Genomic DNA, 21854 nt, shown 5'->3' with positions numbered 1-21854 from the left:
AGGGGCAACTTTACCTTAAGTGGTCAATAAATCCATTCACCAATCCAAACCCCATCTATTTTTCTTTTCGCTTTGTGGGGGGTGGAGTCCAACTGGGTCCACTCGGCACGGCGGACACTGATTGGCCTATTGTACCTGCCCCGGGTGATTATGATGATGGAGAATTTGGTGGAATGAAGATTGGCACGGGAAACCGAAGTGCTCGGAGAAAACCCGCCCCAGCGCCATTTTGTCCACCACAAATCCCACTAGACCAGACCCGGGATCGAACCCGGGCCGCCGCGATGGGAAGCCAGCGACTAACCGCTTGACCTGTGGCGCGGCCTAAAACCCCATCTGTAGTCACACAGTCACCCCGGTGGGGTGGGGGGTGGAGGACCTTGGATTCCAAATCAGTCTAGCAGGCTTGGTGACACGCAAAGTGGTTGACGTCAAGCGCGTTTATCTTCCTGTCAAGCGAGACTCGTGATTCTAAAGTTACACAAACGTGTTTCAAGGAATTGTGATGCGACTTGATAAGGCCGCATGTCAACTTCGTGGCGTCGCAGACACTGCTCGTATATCCTGAGGAAAATGTCTGATTCTCTTTGACGAACATGATATATGGTGCTTAATTAAGCACCACGCCATGAAGAGGGATGAGGGAGTTCCCCTGAGCCAGTCTGGATGACCTCGCCGGAAATCCGTAGCTAGAGTCTCTACCCGAGCTCCTATGCATATTACATACATAGTCGGTACAGCTGTCCGTTGAATTCTCATCCGGTGTTACACCAGCATTTCCTTAATAACCAATCAGAACAAAAGGATCCACTAGCCCCTCCCACTTAACCTCTAGAGCCTACAGGAGTGGGCAGAATAATGGAAAAACAAAGACAATTGAGGAATAGAACATGTTTGTGTTGGCTACATTTAAAGTGCTTCAGTTGGCAATACTGAATGTTCTTCCGCCTGTTTACACTCTGTAGTGTCAGTGTCAGTGAATTAGTGATTGTGCGTGTCAGTGAATTAGTGATTGTGTTGAGTGACAGTCTGTGTGAAAGAATTGGAAAATGGAGTTAAAAAAAAAAAAGTAAAGCTATCCCTGTGACAGGTCGTGAGGGTCTACAGGGTTATGAGACGTCGAGGATCCCACATTTTCTCTAGACAATCGGCTCACAGAAGGCGGAAAGGTTACCAGTCTTATGAGCCGGCTGCCCTTTACCCCCCAGGAAGATTCCTGGTACTTATTTCTGTTAAGAGGCTGAGCCAACCTCAGGGCCACAATGCGGCTGGAAGGAACAGGTAAATTGAAAAAATTTCACCTCATCGGGACTCGAACCCGCGACCTTCTGGCTTGCAGCATAGTGTCTCAACAAACTACACTTGTTCGATTTTATAAGAGGATAGATCGTTAGTGCGCGTTCAGCTGAAGCATCTGTGACAAGAACTGCCACATTGTTAGGTGATTTGATAGCGCCAGATTCGAAGGGACAACATCAGGGAAGAGGAACAGTGGGCGAATATCAACATTGACAGACAGTAATTGTCGTACACTGAGAAGGATTGTTTAAAAAATCACATAACCTGCAGCACAAGTGACAGCAGAACTGAATATGCATCCTGAAGACCCTGTTTCCACAAAAACTGTCCGACATGAGCCTTCCGAATCCAATATCCACGATAAGGCTGCAGTTCCTAAATTTCTAATTACTGAAAATAATGCTGAAATGAGTAAACGATGGTGTCACGACCATAGTCTGGACATCAGACAACTGGAAACGCGCGCGTGATATGGTCAGATGAGTTGTCCTTCACGCTGCTCCCTACATGAGGAAGAATTTACGTTTGGAGAACTCCCGAGGAAGCCTACAGTCCGGAATGCTTGGTTCCAGCAGTAAAACACAGGGGAGGTTGGTCCCATTATTACCCTTCATTGCCGAATCACTGCAAGGGTGTACGTGGACAGATCAGGTAATCAGGTGCATCTCATATACCCCGTATTAGTAAGATGCAGGAGAAACGGAAGTCGAAGGGCCCTACAGTAGTTCTGCCATGGCTGTCCCACAGCCACCATCTTGTTACCAGACGACCAGTTACTTCCGGCGGAAAACTAAGATTATTTATGCAGGGCCACTATGAAACTAAATAAAACTCTTAAGGAATAAACACGAACATTTCTAGTAGCAAAATAACTCATAGCTTGAATTCAAAAATTTTCACCGACATTCAAAACATTGTTCGCCAAATGAACGTTACACACACCGCGCCACTATAGAATTTTTCATATTTCTATCCGAATTCACAGTAATATCTTTAGCTACAAGACCCAGTCAGGTATCCCACGGTCCATATGCAGTGGTCAACGTGCAGCCAGATGGCTTCCACCGTGAGGCAGAAATCGAGGAGTGACTGATGAGCTAATCGGAGTTTCGTTGCGGAATGCGCGGCGCAGGTTGGCGAAGGTTTCCCACTGTTTTAGCAAACAATGCAGTTATAGGGCTTACCTAAAGCTCCAGCCGCGAATACCTCAGTGCTAGAGCTGTACTTCATTGTTGGGTCACAAATGCATATTACCTATGCTTGCGGCATTCAACTAGAAACCTGGACAAGTCTCATCTCTAGTGAATGGTTTCCGAAGTGCGGGGCGCTCGCCCCTGGGGAGAAGCGTGGAATATTCTGGGAACGCTATATAATGTAAGCCTACTTTAAGAAACTACTCTAACAATGCGTTGTGGGAAGAATTAATCACGTACTTTCCTTTGATACATGGACCACACAGGAAACGATGCCTACAACAATCCTTCATTGCTGCAAGAACGTGTTTACAGAGTTATTACCTAGTAACCATTGGGGAATATACAGACAGACTCACAGGCTCTCATTGATATGACACGGACCACACTGGAAATGACGCGTCAAACAATTCTATTATTGCGTGAATTCGTTGCCGCAGGAACGTGCTTACCGTGCTGTTACCTAGCAAAGGAAGGAAGGAAGAATACCTTTTTATCAAGTCTTTGCCTAGCAACGATAGGCTGGATACACATACAGGCACACAGACTGGTGCTAGGACTTGTGAAGTACGCCGCTGAGATGGCGCCATGAGGTACATACCAAACATCATAAAGATCGGTTCAGATATTCAAACGTTCATTGGGGAACACACAGAGACAGGAAGGCGATCGCAGAGTTGATTATAATTCTGAAAATGTCAGAGATCTATTGTTTAATTCTCCCTCTCTTTCTCTACACACACACACACAAAGTTCATAAGTGAAACCATGAAACATTTTGTTAAACTTAGGGGGCACCATTATATAAAGTTTGGAAACCACTCATTTACAGTTTCTGGGGATAACCATTCAACTGAATCACTCTTAACCTGTTGTAGTCTTTGAGGTATACATCGAAATCACGAAATGACCAAAACGTATGTTATGAATTTGAGAGTTTCTGAAAAGACAGCTCGCTAGATTAAGCATAACAGTAATAGACTACAGGTACCCTTTTCCGGCAAAGGTGGACACTGTACTATCGACCGACGATGTTGTAATGCAAAGTCAAAGTTATGTTACGACTGACGGTCCTTCTGGCAGTCCTTGGTGTCAAGCCCCCATCTAGGATCCAAGACAAGATTTTTATGTCAGGTAGTTGAGGATTTGTTGATGTGGGACACCCCCTCTGACGAGACGACGGGTCTATCGTTTACAACTGCTGCTGGCCCTGTAATTCCAACTATTTTTTCTAAATAATATATAAGAATTCAGTTTGTACCTCACAGGAAACACAATACGTCTCCGTTACGAAGCCCAACCGGTCAATGCTGTTCAGGGGAACAGTCGCTGTTTATTGTGAGAACCATATGGAACACACTAATACACTCTGTGGGCAGAATGCAGAGTTTCCTTAATGTTAACGCAGGTCACATATAGTGACCACTGGGCTTTAAAAGGTTAAGAACACAAGATCTGGAGAAGTAGAAGTTATGTTACGACGTCTGCCCGGAAATCGCCACTCGGGATTTTGCTACCTCGTTGGCCTTCGTGTGTATTACGAGTATTATATTCAAATGCAATGTTGTCATAAAGATGGTGAGCTGCATAATGTTGGATCTGAGATCCTCATAGCACGTGATTACGAGGAGTTCAGGGATGTGATGCGGTGTTCTTCGGAGACAGCCTGATGTTCCAGAGGAACATATAGCTTCCATCTTGCAGCCAGACAAGAAGCCAGCAGAAGCTGACGGAAAGTCGAGCTGCCCTCCGAACTACACGACGATACAGCACCCAGAATACAGATCATTGCAAAACGGTTCAGTAGTATAACGGACAGACAGACAGGACATCACATTACGCCCTTCATTTAAGGCAAGAACGAAACCGCATGCACTTGTTCAGGACGCTGGACATGGGCCAGACACGTCACTGGGCTTCGCGAAGTGACGGCAGTGACCCCCAACGGTACCCTGCTGCACGCCTTCATTGTATGCAGGTTGGTTACCTTGGAAACAGCAGCTGTCGGCATGGACATGTTTCCAGCCTGTTTTCATTTACACAAACGGCTGACCCTTGTTTGTAAAAATCAGCGGTTTGTGCTGATAATGTGCAGATTCTTGTAAGCACAACCAAGCACGAAGCAAGGTCGACTGTACATCGGTCCATATGGCGTGTTTAACAACTCCGTTCTGCCAACCCAGTCCGGAAAGTCCTTCCATACGGATTTCCTTTATCAGCAGTGAGGTTAGCCACTTACAGGGAAGGTCGGTATGGTCTGGAATACCCTTCATAGGTATCTATATGATTTTTATTTCCGGGGTTCAATTGTTCCACAGATGGCGTTAGTTATAGATGGGTGCTGTAAAACATGAAAATCTTCAATTTGTCCTCTACATTGGTGTTCCTGGATTTGGTTGTTGGTTTTGATTGATACATCTATTCTCCATCTCCTATTCTATTTAAGTTTCAGGTGTGTTCATGTCTTATCACAATTTATATTGCGTTTTTTCATATTTTCCTATTATCTCACATTAACAAAAAAAGGTCTCAGCTGTTTATACAGATGTAGTTATACTGAGCCTGGACTGATAGAAGCCTTGTACATGTACATACATATATTTAGTAAAATATAAATTGTACCTACTGAAAACAGACTTATTACTGCTGGCTGAGTCTGGCAAACGACAGGTCCGTCCTCTTATCAGAGAGAGCGCCCCACATCAACAAGCCTGCAACTGTCTGACAGCAATAAAGAACTGGTCTTAAGCCAAAGATAGGTGCTTTATTCCAAGACAGACTGGCCGACTGACTGTCGGTCGTAACGTAACTTTGACTCTGACTCGATCCCCTGTGCTCCCGTGCGGATGCGGGGTTGACTACCTCCACCGTAGCCCTGCGAGTCGTAAGAGGCGACGAAAAGAGAACCCTTTGCCGGAGGGTATAATCGGACCACCCTGTTCGTGGGCCATATAAATACGGCGACCTGACCCTCCAGGTTGCGGGAGTCTCGAATCTGAGGCAGTAAAATATGGTCATGAGTCCAGCAGGACTCGGACCTGAGAATGACTGCGCTGGCCAAACCAGCAGCAATTTTAAAGGACAAACCCATCCTCTAGTCAGAGAAGATATTACGTAAGGACTATAAACTCAAAGGTTCAGTTGGAAAATAAAATTACTGGTCGTGAGTCTCAAGGGACATGTCTCCAAGAAGAAACGATTGGCGGCAAACCGCCAGTCGTAAAGTAAGACTGACTCTGAATGACTCTGACATTCCGTATGGAGGCGGGCTCGAATACTTCCAACGTAGCCCTGGGAGTCGTAGGCGGCGACGAAAAGGAAGTCTCGAATTTGAGACAGTAAAATATGGCCGCGAGTCCCACGGGACTCAGACCCGTGAATGACTGCGCTGGCGAGGACCAGCAGGACTTGTAAACGACAGACCCGTCCTCTAGTCAGAGAGGGCGCCCCACATCAACAAACGCGCAACTGTCTGACAGTAATAAGAATCAGGTCGCAACTCCCAGATGGGTGCTTTATTCAAAGACAGACTGGCCGACTGACCGTCGGTCGTGACATAAGCCTCAGACATGGGTTGTCCGCTTATGACCTTTCGCGTGACTAAACTGCCGTTGTAGCATAAGATACGTAAGATAGGCATGATCTGCTCTGTAAAGCCTGTACTGATACAGGCCTGTATATAGTGCAAAAGGAAGAATTTTCAGTAACATGCCATGTGTGTGAAATGTGGCCTCCACCTTCAGGCTCCAAATGTGTGAGGAGAGGAATGGATTGCAGTCACTGCAATCTGCATGTAACTAATTCCCTGGAGCTGAGTGACTGGGAAGCCGCCAGTTGCTCAGGCACTCAGGAAATTCCCAGATTTTTTTTGAATCCACTGCTTCATTGCCGTGTTCACAAGATTCCGCCAGTAAGAAAGAAGAATACAATCTACCGACCTCCCATCTAAGTCTGTCTCTAAGATCCGTTTTAATATTATCGTCCCATCTAAGTCTGTCTCTTCTTCTTCTTTTTTTTTTTTTTGCCAAAACCGTGTACAACGTGCATATTTTTTTTCCCTTGGCACTACAGCCCCAGTGGGCCTAGGCCTACCTCCATGAACTTCTCCCTTCACTTCGGTTTTTCTAGATCTTACACATTCGGTAGGACCCCTTGGGCGGGTGATCAGCTCGTCGCAAGACCTTTACCAGTACACAAACACAGAAAAACGCACACACATAAACTAAACATCCATGCCCTGAGTGGGATTCGAACCCACGATCCCGGTTTCCAAGCGAGCGAAGACAGTACATGCCTTAGACCGCTCGGCTACCGTGACCGGCTACAACGTGCATATATCCTAAACGATTTCTCACTCTCCACACTTCAGCCGTGATGATAGAGATAGTATATTCCTTCGAAATATTGGTGCCCCACAGTGTCGCAGCCCGGAAGCTCAACATCGCCATGTTCACCTCGAGTACAAGGTGTAATGGCTGTGACGTGGACGAGTTGTGTCAGCTGATGCGATGCTTGACAGTGGAAGGGGGGGGGGGGCTCTGTAGACTTGTGTCACTGTTGCTTCACAGGTTCCCCCATCAGCATCTTGTCTTCAAGAAACTTCTAAACGAGCGTTATGTTGTCTCACTACCAGGATGTATGGCAGAACCAACAAAGGCTGCTAATGAACACTCCGATAATGTGGAAAGGTTCTGATATTCTGGGACCACAGTACCGAAATAAACTACACTCATGAAGAAATTAAGAGCAGATTAAACCCCAAGAATTGTTGCTGCCTCAGTTTCCGTTTGCTCTCTGAAAACGTGAAGTTCAAAATATACAAAACTCACATTTCTGCCTGGAGTCTTGCAAGTGTGTGAGCTTTGATTACGTGAAAAAGACACTGAGAGGACACGCGGTAGCGCAGTTGGTCGAGGCACTGTGCTATATAAGCCGGAAGGTCGTGGGCTCGTTTCCCCATGAGGTCATTTCATTTTTCAATTGACTAATACTTCCAGCCGAACTATGGCCCTGGGGTCGACTCAACCTCTAACAGAAATGAGTACCAGGAATCTTCCCGGGCGTAAAGGGCGGCCGGCGCGTAAGGTTGACAACCTCACCGCCATCTGTGAGGTGTGTCTAGAAAATGTGGGAGCCTCGACGTCTCACAATGCTATGGCCTTTCACGGCTTGTTACAGGGATAGCTTTGCCTCCTTCTTATGTAATTGTATAACCCATTGTAGATTACAGAATTCTCAACAAGTGTTCAATTCTCATTACAATCGTGAGTCCAAGATGTTGGATGATAACACAATACATTAAATTTGACCTAACTTTGCGATTAATTTTCTAGAAGTACCAAATGCCTACGCAACTTTAACGGAGCCATTTTCACATGTAGCTAAACGTTCAAGTGATTGCACTGTTTGTTCACTGCCTAGAGAGCAGTGGGTGACTCTACACCCGGCTCCGTCTGTACAAACACTAACGCAATCCTTCCATTTTAATTCATTATGTAACACATATTCATTAGTGACACGAAATACTTCTTCACCGGTGGCTCGCTCGGGAAGTTCTTTGCAAAAAAAAGAAATTTGTTGCAATTACATCTCCATCGATGTATCGAATGTAAGCAAGAAGTTGTGCGTGACCGCTAATATCGGTGGACTCGTCGATGTGAAGCGAGAACTTCTGACTGCTGTTGATTTTCTCCTTCATAATGGCTTCAATGTCACTGGACATGCCAATAAAATACAGGGAAACCCTTGCTAAACCCTGCAGTTTTAGGGAAAAGCACGTACACAGAACATGCGGCAAGTATATCAAAGAAGCCGCGTAGATGCGAGAAAAATAAAAATAAATCAATAATGAAAACTACGATATAACAACAACTGTGAGTAGATTACGTTTAATTTCTTAGAATACAACGTTACTGTACATAAAAAATCACGGCATGTACTAAAGAATAGACCAGCATCATCTTAGTTAATCAGTACAGTGGCTGAGAATAAAATACAAGCATATGAAACACGGTAACTGGTATAAAATAAAACGAATAAAATTCAACAATTAATTTCTTACAATAGGTAAAAGTTCGCGTCACACCTTTCACATTGTGACGGCACACCAGTAGTGGAACACTGGTCTAGAAAACGTGGGACTCTCGTCTCACAACTCTATGGGCCTCCACGGCCTGTTACAGGGATAGCTTTAACTTACTTTAACCTTATGCGTTTTACATTTTAAAGCGATGGTCTCGTATTGCACAGTTGGCAGCACCGCAACACTCACACTGTTGTCACATGTTGTACAGTTGGCAGGACCGTAACACTGACACTATTCTGTCACATACTGTACAGTTGGCAGCACCCTAACACTGACACTATTCTGTCACATATTGTACAGTTGGCAGCACCCTAACACTGACACTATTCTGTCACATATTGCACAGTTGGCAGCACCCTAACACTGACACTATTCTGTCACATATTGCACAGTTGGCAGCACCGTAACACTGACACTGTTGTCACATGTTGTACAGTTGGCAGCACCGTAACACTGACACTATTCTGTCACATATTGCACAGTTGGCAGCACCGTAACGCTGACACTGTTGTCACATGTTGTACAGTTGGCAGCACCGTAACACTGACACTGTTCTATCACAACGGATAGTTTCCGTTTGTTACACATTTCCTCGGCGGATTAGGAAGACTGCTTCTGCGTGCAATTTAAATGAGGACATACTCGCAAGCATTGCCTTTGCTATTGTCCTAGAGCACATTCTCCCAAAATTGTTACTGCATTTGCTTTATGTCGTTACATTTCAATGGTACGGTAGCAAACAGAGCTCAAGGACTACAGAATGTGGAGCTCCTCGCTCCAGTTTGTGAGGTCCACCTTGGCTACCGACATGCGGTAATTCGAATCCACGGCCTCCAAACCTCGGACATCACACTTGGGTCCTCACATTTCTACTGGGAGTGGGGTTATCAGTTACACTGTGCACTGCAAGATACGTACCCTCTGTAATCAGACCGAATTCCAGAATGCGGAAAACCGAGCAGCGTTACACACTGCCTGAAAGGGCTTTCAGAGTATGTACTTCACACCTTGAGCAGGCAACTTTCTAAAAAGTATAAAGTTGTCCCTGTGCTTAATTATTGAAACACTGTGTCATGAAGACATATGGGGGAGTGGAGCTATATTTCGACCAATCTTGACCTCTGCAAAAGATGGAGATGAGTGGTCAGCTTCACGCCCCTGTCGCTTTGCTCCCGGGGAAAAAGCTTCTAGTACCCTTTGAATATGAGACTAGGTGGGTCCCAGTAGTGGTAGTAGTCCAAATTAGATGGTCTTTTTAACTGATGTGATCCAGTTAGGCCATTTCAAATTACATTCTGCCTACAATTAATTGCACGTGACAGCGGAGTTGGTTGAAACGCTCTGCTACAAGCCAGAAGGTCGCAGGTTCGAGTCCCGATGAGGTGGATTTTTCAATTGAACTAATCCTTCCAGCCGCACTATGACCCTGGGGTCGACTCAGCCTCTAACAGAAATGAGTGCCAGGATTCTTCCTGGGGAGTAAAGGGCGGCCGGCGCATAAGGCTGACAATCTCACCGCCATCTGTCAGCCGAATGTCTAGAAAATGTGGGAGCCTCGACGTCTCACAAACCCATGGACCTCCACGGTCTGTTATAGGGACTGCTTTACCTCTTATCTACAATTACTTAATTTGTGAGTTGTTTTTATTGCTAGTGGGGTGGGACTAAGTCCCTTGTACTGCGGCCACTTCTGGCCTATTGTACCAGCCCCAAATGATAGGTGAGGGTGATTGTGGAGCAATTGGTGGAATGAAGATTGGCAGGGGAAACCGAAGTACTCGGAGAAAACCTGCCCCAGCGCCAATTTGTCCACCCCAAATCCCACTTGACAAGACCCGGGATCGAACTCGGGCCGCCGCGGTGGGAAGCCAGCGACTAACCGCTTGAGCTATGGCGCGGCCTAATTTGTGAGTTAGTCCCATTCTTGGTATATGAAAGCGGCTAATGGCAAGTCTTGGTTTCAGTTGCGAGACAAAGCCAACACAAGTTAGCAGGAGGAGGAGGAGAGCAGGGGACGCGGTGAAATCTCTTTAGAAATTCTAAATTTTGACTTCAGCAGAAGTCGTGATTTTTATCGGGGCGTATTTTTTTTTTCTTTTTCTTCCTCACACTATTCATACATTTAATTGCCCCAAGGGTAGCACGTGGTTGAGCTCCCCCTAGGACCATAAGCGCTTCATTCGTCTCCTAACTGGAGAATGCAGATTTTAGTAACATCACAGTCTGCTCCACAGAAATTCATAAATTATAAATTTATAAATGAATGGGGACGCTTCTTTTAGGAGATTCCGGCTAAAATATCTCTGTAATATCTACTCGTCGAAGACAGAGACGCCCTGGTGTCGCTCTGCCTAAATTCTAGATCATAATCTTCAGTAATGTGGCGTATTTGCTCAAAGCAAGAACTGCGACGCCAGAGAAACAACCGTTGTTAACGAACGGCTCTAAAACAATATCCATTTCTAGTCAACGTCCGCGCAACAGACAGCGGAACGACGTCCGTTGCTAGGCATAAGATTCTTAATAACAGACGGCCTCACCTATCATCCGGGGCTGGTACAATAGGCCAGAAGTTGCCGCAGTACAAGGGACTCAGTCCCACCCCACTAGCAATACAAAAAACCTTCGGTTATAATTTTACGAAAGAGAACTCCTGTGTGTTGAGCGACATTTCCGGTATGGCGATTTTCGTTCCCATGGCATTGACGACGTAAGCATGTACGTCACTGACTATGACGCACCATTACCAATACACATGGGATCTGAAATCCAGTTAAGCTGTGTTACTTAACATGTCGCTTTTGGTTACGTAATCAAGAACTGACACATTGGCACACGGGCGTGACGAAAACGCCTTGTTTGCTAATGGTGTCACTGAAACATCTATATGCATGAAATACACCTTAATCGAGCAGACATAGCAGGAAACTGGACACTGCTCTTGACTGCGCATTAAGTAAGTGCAGTTAAACCTAGTGATTCTGTCGAAATCAGTAAATTTTATTCAGATATCGTGCAACACGTAATGAAGTCACGCCATGACATATACGTCCCCTCGGGGTTCATACGTATGTGGGTACTTGGTAAGAAACAGCTGTATCTCGGAAACCGTTCGGAAGAGGACACATGTACATACTCACTTTTTTTGCTTAGAATGACTGATACTGTGACCTCCAAGAATACTGACCTTTCCTCCTGCGGGCACTCCATATAGCGTCGAATGATCGGATGATTAAGGAATCATGAACTGGAAAGGATTTGGAAGGAAGTGTGTGTGGCCTAATATGAGGGGGCCTCCATAGACAGAAAACCCAGACAGGACAGCAGACGTCCAGGCCGAAATACGAAACTGTGTATAGTACACGGCCTTCCATTTGTCACGCTGCACAGGTTATCCTGTGCTAAGCTGAGTTTGTAGGGGAAAGTTCGACGGGCTTACGGAGGCGCGGTGGCGTCATATATGCATTTTATGGACAGGCACCTATAAATCTTGTTCAGAGAGGTCCTGAGCCCGGAAGCAGCCACTGTTAAAACCTTTACCAGGCAACTACTAGTGAAGACAGTGCAAACTGAAAAAGACTTAGCGTGTGCTCTAGCGATTTGTTAAGTGTGTGGAAATTAACGATGGCGCTATAATTAAATGTATCTACGAGCTGTGTGTTAAAGTGGTCAATAAATCCAAAATCCAATCCAAAACCCCGTCGAGAGTCACTCATACACGTGACAATATTAAAACAATAGGAAAATGACTTGAAGGTGTGGACTTAACTGGTCCATCAATGTCTGACTTTGTGAATGCGGTGGTGCGTTTTCTCCTTCCATTTTGTTCTTGGCTTGCTCCGTTTATGTGGTTGCAGCCTTCAGTTCCCACTCTAAACTGTTATCCCGCACCAAGCGGGAAACCAGCGAGAATAAGTTTGTCATCTGCTTCCCGCCTGTTTCTTGCTTGCTTATTCTTTGACCCTGAAGATGGAGGCGACATGTTTTTTTCGTATTTATTTATTCACTTTTCAATTTCACTTGACAAAAGACACCGTGGTCTCGAACCCGGTACCTTTCCAATACTATGCCAATGTCTTAGCCAAGTACCACCAGATCTATACAAATTTGTTACCTTCACCTTCCTCATATAGTACGACTTGCTTCCTACACGCACAAATTTCTTAAATTTTTTTCTAAAAAAAAATAGCCATGTATTCGAACCACGTATCTCCTAAAACATACGCCAGTGCCTTAACAAAGGACTGCCACGGTTATGACAACTGTTCGCCTTCGTTTTCCAGTGGCGACTCGTGGCTCAAATGTATGGTGGGGCTAATATGAGACAGTGATACATTCTTACGTTGTCTTATTACAATAATAATAATAATAATAATAATAATAATAATAATAATAAGTCGTAGGTAGTAGTGGTGCGAGTTGTAGTACAAACTCCTACTTTAAAACATGTGAAAACATTTTGCACTTAACAGTATTAGAAAATGTAAGCATACTCCATTGCAATTCATGCCATTAATTAAAATAATGCTTTAAAAGTTACCTCATTTATAGAGGAACTGCGCTCGTCTATTCTTCTGGGAAGCAAACAAATGAATCACTTTTTGGTTGAATGCCGGGATCTCTGTAATTATGTCCTTATGAATGCTAAGTACGGCCAGTGCCTTCAGAAGTTCTTGACCCATTGAGTTCCTTAGATATGTCTTAACTCTTTTTAGAGCGCTGAAACGCTCGGATTCGGCGGTTGATATTGGAGTTGTAAGTACAATATCTGTCAGTTTGCGTATTTCTGACAGAGCGGCTTCCCGATTGTTCTCTTATTAATGTCCAAAGTGGATGAAATGTATCTCTTATCTTTACCTGGACTCCGCTGTTCCCGCCACAAATCGCGGGATCGCCATCATAGGATTGGGCAATTAGTTTTTGTTCAAGGTTGTATGGTTCTAATTCTTGTTTAAGTGCTGATGCTAAACCTTTCGAAGTTCGATCCAGAATGTGACCAAAGGAAATGAATCTCTCAACAGGACCACTGCTATTGACATACCGTAGCAGAATAACTAATTGGGACATGCATGACACGTTAGAGGTTTCATCTGCCTGGACAGCTACATATTTTGAATTTTGAATTTCTTGTTTGACCGTTTCCTTGTATACCGCATATATACAGCCCAGTAATTCGTTTTGAATTGTTTCCGACGTGTTTTCTGACATAGTTTCACTATTTAAGTTTTCATTTAGAATACTATCTAAAGCCGCTAGTTCCGACATGAGAACCAAAAATATCCCGCAATTGTAAGAACTCTGGCGCTCTTCATGTCTCCGAAGAGGACGTTCATGCGTTCCACAAAACTTTATACAATTAATTACCCTATTTAATATGTGTCTGTTTTTATCCACAAGTTCATTGTGACGCTGAATAGAAACCCTATAGCTATCATTTAACTGGGTGAAAATATTGACAGAACCAAAGAGATTAACTTTTACATCATTTTCAATATGCCTTTGCGACGCTTCGTGTTTTCTAACTCTTTCTGACAAATGTTTAAGGTCAGTTATACCTGTCAGAGTTGAACTCGTTTCCCCACCAAACAATAAACACAAAACAAAAAAATTGATTTCTTTTCTTCACTTATAGTCAGCCATTTCTTCTTGTGAAACCAAGATAACGAAAACGTTCTTTTCTGAGTCTTGCAGTTCTGATCAAGTTTGAAATCTGTTGGTTGATGCGCCCCAAGAGATTTACTTGTAATTTCTCTTCTAAACTCAAAGTTGAGAACGGTGATTTCAGAAGGGCGTCCACCCTATTCATATTAATCACTAATTCTAATACGAATACAATATTAACCTAAAACCTAATTTGGAAATTACACTTGAAAAACAACTTTAATTTAGGCCCACGCTAAAATTACTTTATTCCTGAACTTGTATCTTCTCCACTGCCCAAAACACAACTGAAAGATGGAATCCGAATGGTGGCTGAAAACTTACCCTCTCTGTTCTTACAAAGAACGTATTACTTAAGGCTGGAAGAATAGAGGTAAGTTCACAATAACATCCACACTCCGCCCGTCGCTTTCAGCCTTGTGTATAGTGTTCTTTTCTATTGCGGGCTTGTCAAAACTAGCCCCAAGCGTGACACTTCAAGACGCATGCGATACTCAAGAGTCCCTGAAACGTTCACCGAATTTAAGGCTGATAACGGTACACACAGTAAGGGCAAGAGACCAACTAGCCCCTGCGCTATTGTAACCGTACAAATAAGCTGTGATATGGCCAAGACATCACTATTGCATTTCCGGCCTCCTTAATTACATCATGATAACGAGAAATATTAATATTTTGATACAAATTTGATCTCTATAAACAGAATAAAATATGAATGAATATGAAAATTCAATACTACAACAAAATCAGGTGCGGCTTGTCCCCTAATGACGCACCACCCCTGCTGACCACTAACCAACATCCAGTGCCGAGGTTAAGGATGCGTATTCCTCCGCCTTCACCCCCCCCCCCCCCTCCCTCNCCCCCCGTCTTCCTGGCGCAGGACTTTATCTTAACCACGATACTGCTGACTGAAAACCTATGCACTCTTAACCTCTGGCGTGAAACATTGATAATAACGAGAGATTCCTGACCGTGTGTGTTTGGATGTGATTACGGTCAGCATCGGGGTCCCAAAGGAGAAGCATACGCAATCAGATTCGTGCTTGAAGTGAGGTTTCTTGTGGAGAACACGTGGCAACTGAAATGTGAGGCACTCACCCATGTGTGAAAGGTCAATGATGGGGACCTCCGCCCTGGAGAGCAACGTATCGACGCTTGCGTGCTGATCCATTCTGACAACCTCGCCTGCACTCCACACCAAACGCTTCGCACTTCTCCCGTCAACTGCTTCCTGCCAACATATCGTCAACGTAACTCCTTTCTAGCCACAAGTTGGCCTTGCCGCGATCCCAGTGCTACCATCAGAGCTCGTCCAGGATTGCCAACAGTAACTTTGTTTTCGTACCTCTTGCAGGCGAGGGCCGGGATGGCGCAGTCGGTATATAGACTGCCTACAGGCTGGACGGTTTAGGAATCGGGGTTCGAGTCCCGACAGGGCCAAGAACTTTCTCTTCCCCACGTCGTTCAGACCGGCTTTGGGACCCACCCAGTATGTGCCTGAGGCTCTTTCCCCGGGGGTAAAGTTGCCGAGGCATGAAGCTGACCACTCACCTCCAACTAATGCCGAGGTCAAGAAAACGTGGATCTATACATCATCTCCTCCATACACCTTCATGGCGTAGTGCTTAACTAGTCCAGCACAGTGAAAAACTTTACCGTTTTTACTTTTACTTCTTACAGGCGACTTACATCTTGTCAAATATGTAACACGTGGATTTCGTAGTTTAGGTTTCCGAAGTATTCGGCGTTATTTTGCTATTGAAGGTGGATGAAATAGGCAGAGCATGTAGCACGAATGGGAGAGGCGTACATACTGAATTTCGGTCGGAAAACCTGAAGGTAGGACACCCCTAGGAAGAGCTAGATGCACTTGACAGTGTAATATTAAAATGAATCCCAAATAATTCGGATGTAAGGGTGTGGACTAGGATTGTGACCATTGAGTACGGTACAAAACTTTGGGTGCCATAAAATATTGTAACTGGTCAACTTTCAACTCCTCGTGAAGGCCTCAGCGTCACTGACGTACTTCGATTCGTTATTTACGCATATTGGCCAGGATATGAAGGCAGATGAGTTGAGGGGAGTGAACACGCATGCGCTATGGGAGAAATACGTACGTTTCACATAATTGTGCAGGCCAGGACACAGAAGAAAGGAAGAGGGAGAGCAGACGCAGTGTAGAAGATGGCGGTGAGGTTAAGTAAAGCTATCCATGTAACAGGCCGCGGAGGCTCATAGGGTTGTGAGACGTCGAGGCTCCCACATTTTCTACACAATCGGCTCACAGATGGCGGGGAGGTTAAGTAAAGCTATCCATGTAACAGGCCGCGGAGGCCCATAAGGTTGCGAGACGTCGAGGTTCCCACATTTTCTAGACAATCGGCTCACGGATGGCGGTGAGGTTCTCAGCCTTACGCTCCGGTCAGCCGTCCCTTACGCCCCAGGAAGATTCCTGGTACACATTTCTGTTAGAGGGTGAGTTGACCCCAGGGCCATAATGCGGCTGGAAGGATTAGGTCAATTGACAAATCCAATGACCTCATCGGGAATGTAACCGGCGACCTTGCTGCTTATAGCATAGTGCCTCAACCAAGTACGCTACCGAAAGCACCTGCCCGTATACTAAATCTTGCTGACTTTCCGAAACTGTGCGTGTATACAATTAAGCCTATGTACCACTTAATAACTCGCCTCTGCCAGCCGAGGTAGCCGCTACCTGAAGGTTGTTAAACAACACGAAAGGAAAGTCGCTAAAAGGAAAGTAGGCTAAGCATTAACAGGTGTAAGTGTCACTAGTTGCACGCGACGCAGTGCGCAAGGCGTTTGTTTCCCTCCTCTTGCCTGTAGAAGAAGCGTCCCACTGACAATGTTTGCTCTTGTCTGGACGCTCCTTACAAACGTGCAGACATGAAGGCCGTCCTTAATTGCACGAGGACATGGACAGAGCCACTTGCATCACTGCCATCCCCCACCCGTGCCAGAAGGAACGAGCAGGCGCAGGTAGCACAGTTGAGCCCAGAATGAGCGAACTGCAAAAAGGTTCGGAAACTCTATTTCGGTTTATTTTTTGTTCCCGAAAGGGTTTGTGGGTGTCTGAGAATTTGAAAATATTCATAATAATTTCTTAATTATTGGTTGATCATAACAAAGGACCTTGTGAATTTAGACAAAGCTATCCATGTAACAGGCCGTGGAGGTCCCTACGGTTGTGAGACGTCGAGGCTCCCACATTTTCTAGACAATCGGCTCACAGATGGTGGTGAGGTTGTCTGCCTTACTCGTCGGCCGGCCGCCCTTTACCCCCAGAAAAATTCCTGGTACTCATTTCTGTTAGGGGCTGAGTCAACCCCAGGGCCATAGTGCGGCTGGAAGGATTAGGTCAGTTGTAAACTCGAGTGGCCTCACCGGGAATCGAACGGACAACCTTCCGGCTTGTAGCATAGTGCCTCAACCAACTACGCTACCGCGTGCCCCCCGTCCAATGCCGAGGAATTTTAAATCTCGGATGAACTGAAGACTGTCGCGCAGTTCTTGTCACGGCGCTGTCACTTAAGTTGATGCATAGAGCGATGAATAGGTGCATGACAAAGAATTGCAAAGGATGTGAAATGAAGCGGTTGTGGCCTACTTTAACGCACTATCCCGGCATTCGCTTGGAGGGACTGTGGAAAACAGAGATAAATTTCCGTCAGGGTAGTCTGTTTCTCGGCTCAGGTTAGAATCGGCCACCTCCCAAGCACAGGTCTCGCTCGAAGTCTGTGTGTTTGCACTCAGAGGTGTGTCATTTTCGAAAGCTGTATGCCCTTGTGTAAACTGAAAGAGATGAATCCGCAACTGAACAAGGTTAAAGTCTGTATACACATGTATTCATCCGCGCATGGACACAGCCCTAATTGTTAGACTGAAAACAGATCTGGTAGGTAGAATTTTGCTGTAAATGTTTTTTCGTCTCTTTAAAAACAGTGGACAATTACACGAAGTAAAAACAACGGGATGTAAAGCGAAGCTTCCTAGGGATCCTAGAAACATTGCAATTCTACAATCAGGAATGCAGTGGGGATAACACAGACGATCACGGAAGAGTTCCGTCTTCCGCGATATAATGCCGTGTAATCCTCTGAGGGTCAACCAACGTTTCGAGGTAACATGTCACCTATATATTCAGGGTCAAATATAAGCCAATAAAATATCCAGAAAGAAGCAGGTAACAAGCAACTGTTATATAAAGCAGTGTTTATTAAATGTGACATGAAATTATATTGTAAGCAATCGGTATATTGTGACAACGTAAGGCGCAAAGCTACTTGTAATGTAAACAAGATATAAGAATTTGTGACTGTACTATATTAGCACAATGTTTTACTTTTTGAACAGTATCTGCCGTCCTGTTTTTTATTCAAATACGATGTTTCAAAAACTGGATTCTGTCTCTGTCCTCAGATAAATCCTACTCAGTTGGGCCAAATCGATAGAGGTAGTCACTATCTCCAAAGACTTGACACTGACTCCGTCCTCAGGTAAAATCCTACTCAGTTGGGCCTAATTTATAGTACTAGTCCCTATCTCCAGAGATAGGGCTACTTAGTTGGGCCAAATCGATAGAACTAGTTGCTATCCCCCGACGGTTTTTGTAAGTTTCTCGTAGAAAACACCGATAATTTCTTTATACAGTACTGTGCTAGGTAAACACCTCGAAACAAACGAGTACAGTTGTTGCTAAGCAATAAGCGAAAAAACAAACTGCCATTTATGAGCAAAGGCTCAGTAAACACGTTCCCGCGGAAACGAACACACACGCAACGATAGAATAATGATGTTTTCGATGTGGTCCGCGACGAGGAGTTATAAAGAAGACAATTTGGGCAATCGAGTTCAGTTGAGAGATGTCAGTTAAGTCGATCTCTGCAAGGGATGCTGATAAGAGATGGTGTTATAGTTGAATTCACAGTCGACAAAGAGTTCTGCACGGGCGGCTGTAATAACGAGGACCTGAGCGCGGGAAGCTGAAGAATCTTCATTGTTAGAAGCCGTTGCTAGGGAACGGCTGGTGAAGACAGCATGTTGGAAAAGGCTTAGCGAGTGCCGCTGTGACTTATAAAGTGTGGAGATTAGCTATAGCGCTGTAATTACTTCCAGTTCCGAGTGGTGTGTATAAGTGTTCAATAAATCTATTCGCCATTCAATAGTCGCGCCCCTAAACATATGACAGTAATATGCGATTGGGCTTTGTAAGGGAGACGCTGTTACGAACTGAATTTTTAGAAAATTTTCAGATGAACTTCATTCTTGAGAGAGTTAAATGTATTACTCTTAGCTAAAAAAAAATCGTATTTATACAAAATCCTGGGTTGGACTAACAGAGCCCTTCTTTAAAACTGTATGATTTCCCTGAGATGCATATTTCATGACGCGATGCATTGGTAGAATATAGATACTATCTGTATCACTCCTACAGATATTCACAGCGACTCGATCACTGCCCCTTGTGCTTAGTCTTGGTGCTGCTGAGCTCCTTCACGAGAGGGGCTCGTGATCAGGACCCGTCTGCACCTGTCGCCAATTGACATAAAGGGCTATTCACTCTCAGGAAGGTCAGAATTAATGATTATAAATTATGTAAAGTATAAGTAAATTTGGCCTTGTGCTTAACTAATTAAGCACTGCGCCTTGAAGGCGTATGGGGGAATGAAAATATAGCTCCACATTTTCTTGACCTCGGCACTAGTTGGGCGTGAGTGGTCAGCTTGATGCCGGGGCTTCTTTGCCCCCGGGGAAAGAGCCCCCGGTATCCATTGGATAGGAGGCTGGGTGGGTTCCAGGGACTGTCTGGACGACTTATAGAAGAGAAAATTCTTGACCCTATCGGGACGCGAACTCCGTCCCTTCGGTCGTCTAGCACGTATCCATTCTCTATACCGACTCCGCTATTCCAGTTCCCCCTAAAGCTATCCCTGTAACAGGCCGTTGAAGCCCATAGAATTGTGAGACGTCGAGGATCCCACACTATCTGGACAATCGGCTCACAGATGGCGGTAATGTTGTCAGCCTTACGCACCGGCCACCATTTACCCTCCAGGGAGATTCCTGGTGCTCATTACTGTTAGACGCTGAGTCGATCCCAGAACCTCTCGCGTACAGGGGATGATAACAGGACGTCCTTTCCTTCTTAATTTATTCTTATCATAATGGCTGCCTAATGAGGAGCTTCATAACTTGTACTCTTCACCAGATGTACTTAGAATGACCAAGTCAAGGAGGATGAGATGCACAGGTCATGTAGCACGAATGGGAGAGAAGAGGAATGAATATAGGATTTTAGTGGGAAAACCAGAAAGAAAGACATCACTATGAAGACCAAGACGTAGGTGGGTGGATAATAATTGAACGGATCTTAGAGAAATTGGATGAGATGGTATGGACTGGATTGATCTGGCTCAGGATAGGGACCAGTGGAAGGCTCTCGAGAACGTGGTAATGGATCTTCGGGTTACATAAAATGTTGGGAAATTCTTGAGTAGCTGCACAATTAGGCTGCTTCTCAAAAAGGACTCAGCTTCATGTAGTTAGTTAGTTAGTTAGTTAGTTAGTTAGTCGTTTCGTTAACATGTTGAACCTTACGTAACTGGTAAGAGCGTAATCGCGCGAACACGTCACATGTTACAGTGTCCTACGCTTCTTAAATATTAATCTGTGTTGAAAACAGAGATTCAAGGAAAAGTTTAATTGTGCATATCACGTGATCTGCGTGCCCCACGGCTTCGTCTTCACGCTGCTCCCTCGTGATTGTGGCATGTCGTTCTCCCTTTCACAGCCACCTGCCTCTTCCTTCACCTGCGCGTCTCTCGCTAACACAGCATTCTCCTGCCATGACACCGTTGGACATGAACGCCATTTTGTAAATACGTGTGTTCGGTAACACAGAGTCTGACTTCGTGATACGCGATCTCCCTTCTACAGTTAATAATCAATTGTTTGGTTCGACACTCACAGAAGCCTTCTCCTGTGTAACTCAGTATACACCTTCACATCAGTTTTGCCCAAGATTCGCTTTAATATTATCTTCCGGTGTGCGTTTTTATACCAAGCATACGGGCTGAAACGGTGATGCTTCTCACTGCATTCGGGAGATGCCTGGGTGAAATCTGGGCTGGGACATCGACAATCCTCTGGTTCGTTGTAGTTGTCCTAGGTTCCTCCAGACTAACAGCGGTAGCCTCCTTGCTCATCGTGTTGAATTCATTATTTACTACTCACCCTCTCATTTGGTGCTACTGTCAGCGTCATTAAATGAACAATAAATAGAGGAACGAAATGAGCACGCCTAGGATTTGCAGCAAGTAGCAGCTACTGCCGGGTTCCCTGATCCTCGCACGTGACTCATCTTACTTGCACAGAATGACCGTAACAGTATTTATGTGAAGTTTATCGTTCCTTGAACCGAACGGAAATCTTGAGGGTTGGTAGATTTTGTGTTATCTGTACTGAACCTTTGGGTGCTGACACCAGAAAATTAGTACGAAATTAAGTATGGAGCACGCGGTAGAGTAGTTCGTTAAAGCTCTATGCTACGAGCTGGGAGGTTGCCGGTTCCCAATAAGATCACTGGATTT

General features: G+C 45.0%; 1 protein-coding gene across 1 annotated transcript in view; it reads right to left on the bottom strand.

Moving 5' to 3' along the window:
• The window catches only part of LOC111861275 (UPF0676 protein C1494.01), a 37636-nt gene extending 22131 nt beyond the window's left edge, over positions 1–15505 (bottom strand). Inside the window, exon 1 of the mRNA XM_023845707.2 lies at positions 15340–15505. Within this exon, the coding sequence (XP_023701475.1) occupies positions 15340–15412 (73 nt within the window). The 5' untranslated portion in view covers positions 15413–15505. The remainder of the gene's footprint in view (positions 1–15339) is intronic.
• Between the last annotated feature and the right edge of the window lie 6349 nt (positions 15506–21854).

The sequence above is a fragment of the Cryptotermes secundus genome, unplaced genomic scaffold (assembly GCF_002891405.2).
Source record: "Cryptotermes secundus unplaced genomic scaffold, Csec_1.0 scaffold104, whole genome shotgun sequence".
NCBI classification, from domain to species: domain Eukaryota; kingdom Metazoa; phylum Arthropoda; class Insecta; order Blattodea; family Kalotermitidae; genus Cryptotermes; species Cryptotermes secundus.
The sequence above is the reverse complement of the archived record's forward strand: the minus strand, read 5'-3'. Positions and strand labels throughout refer to the sequence as shown.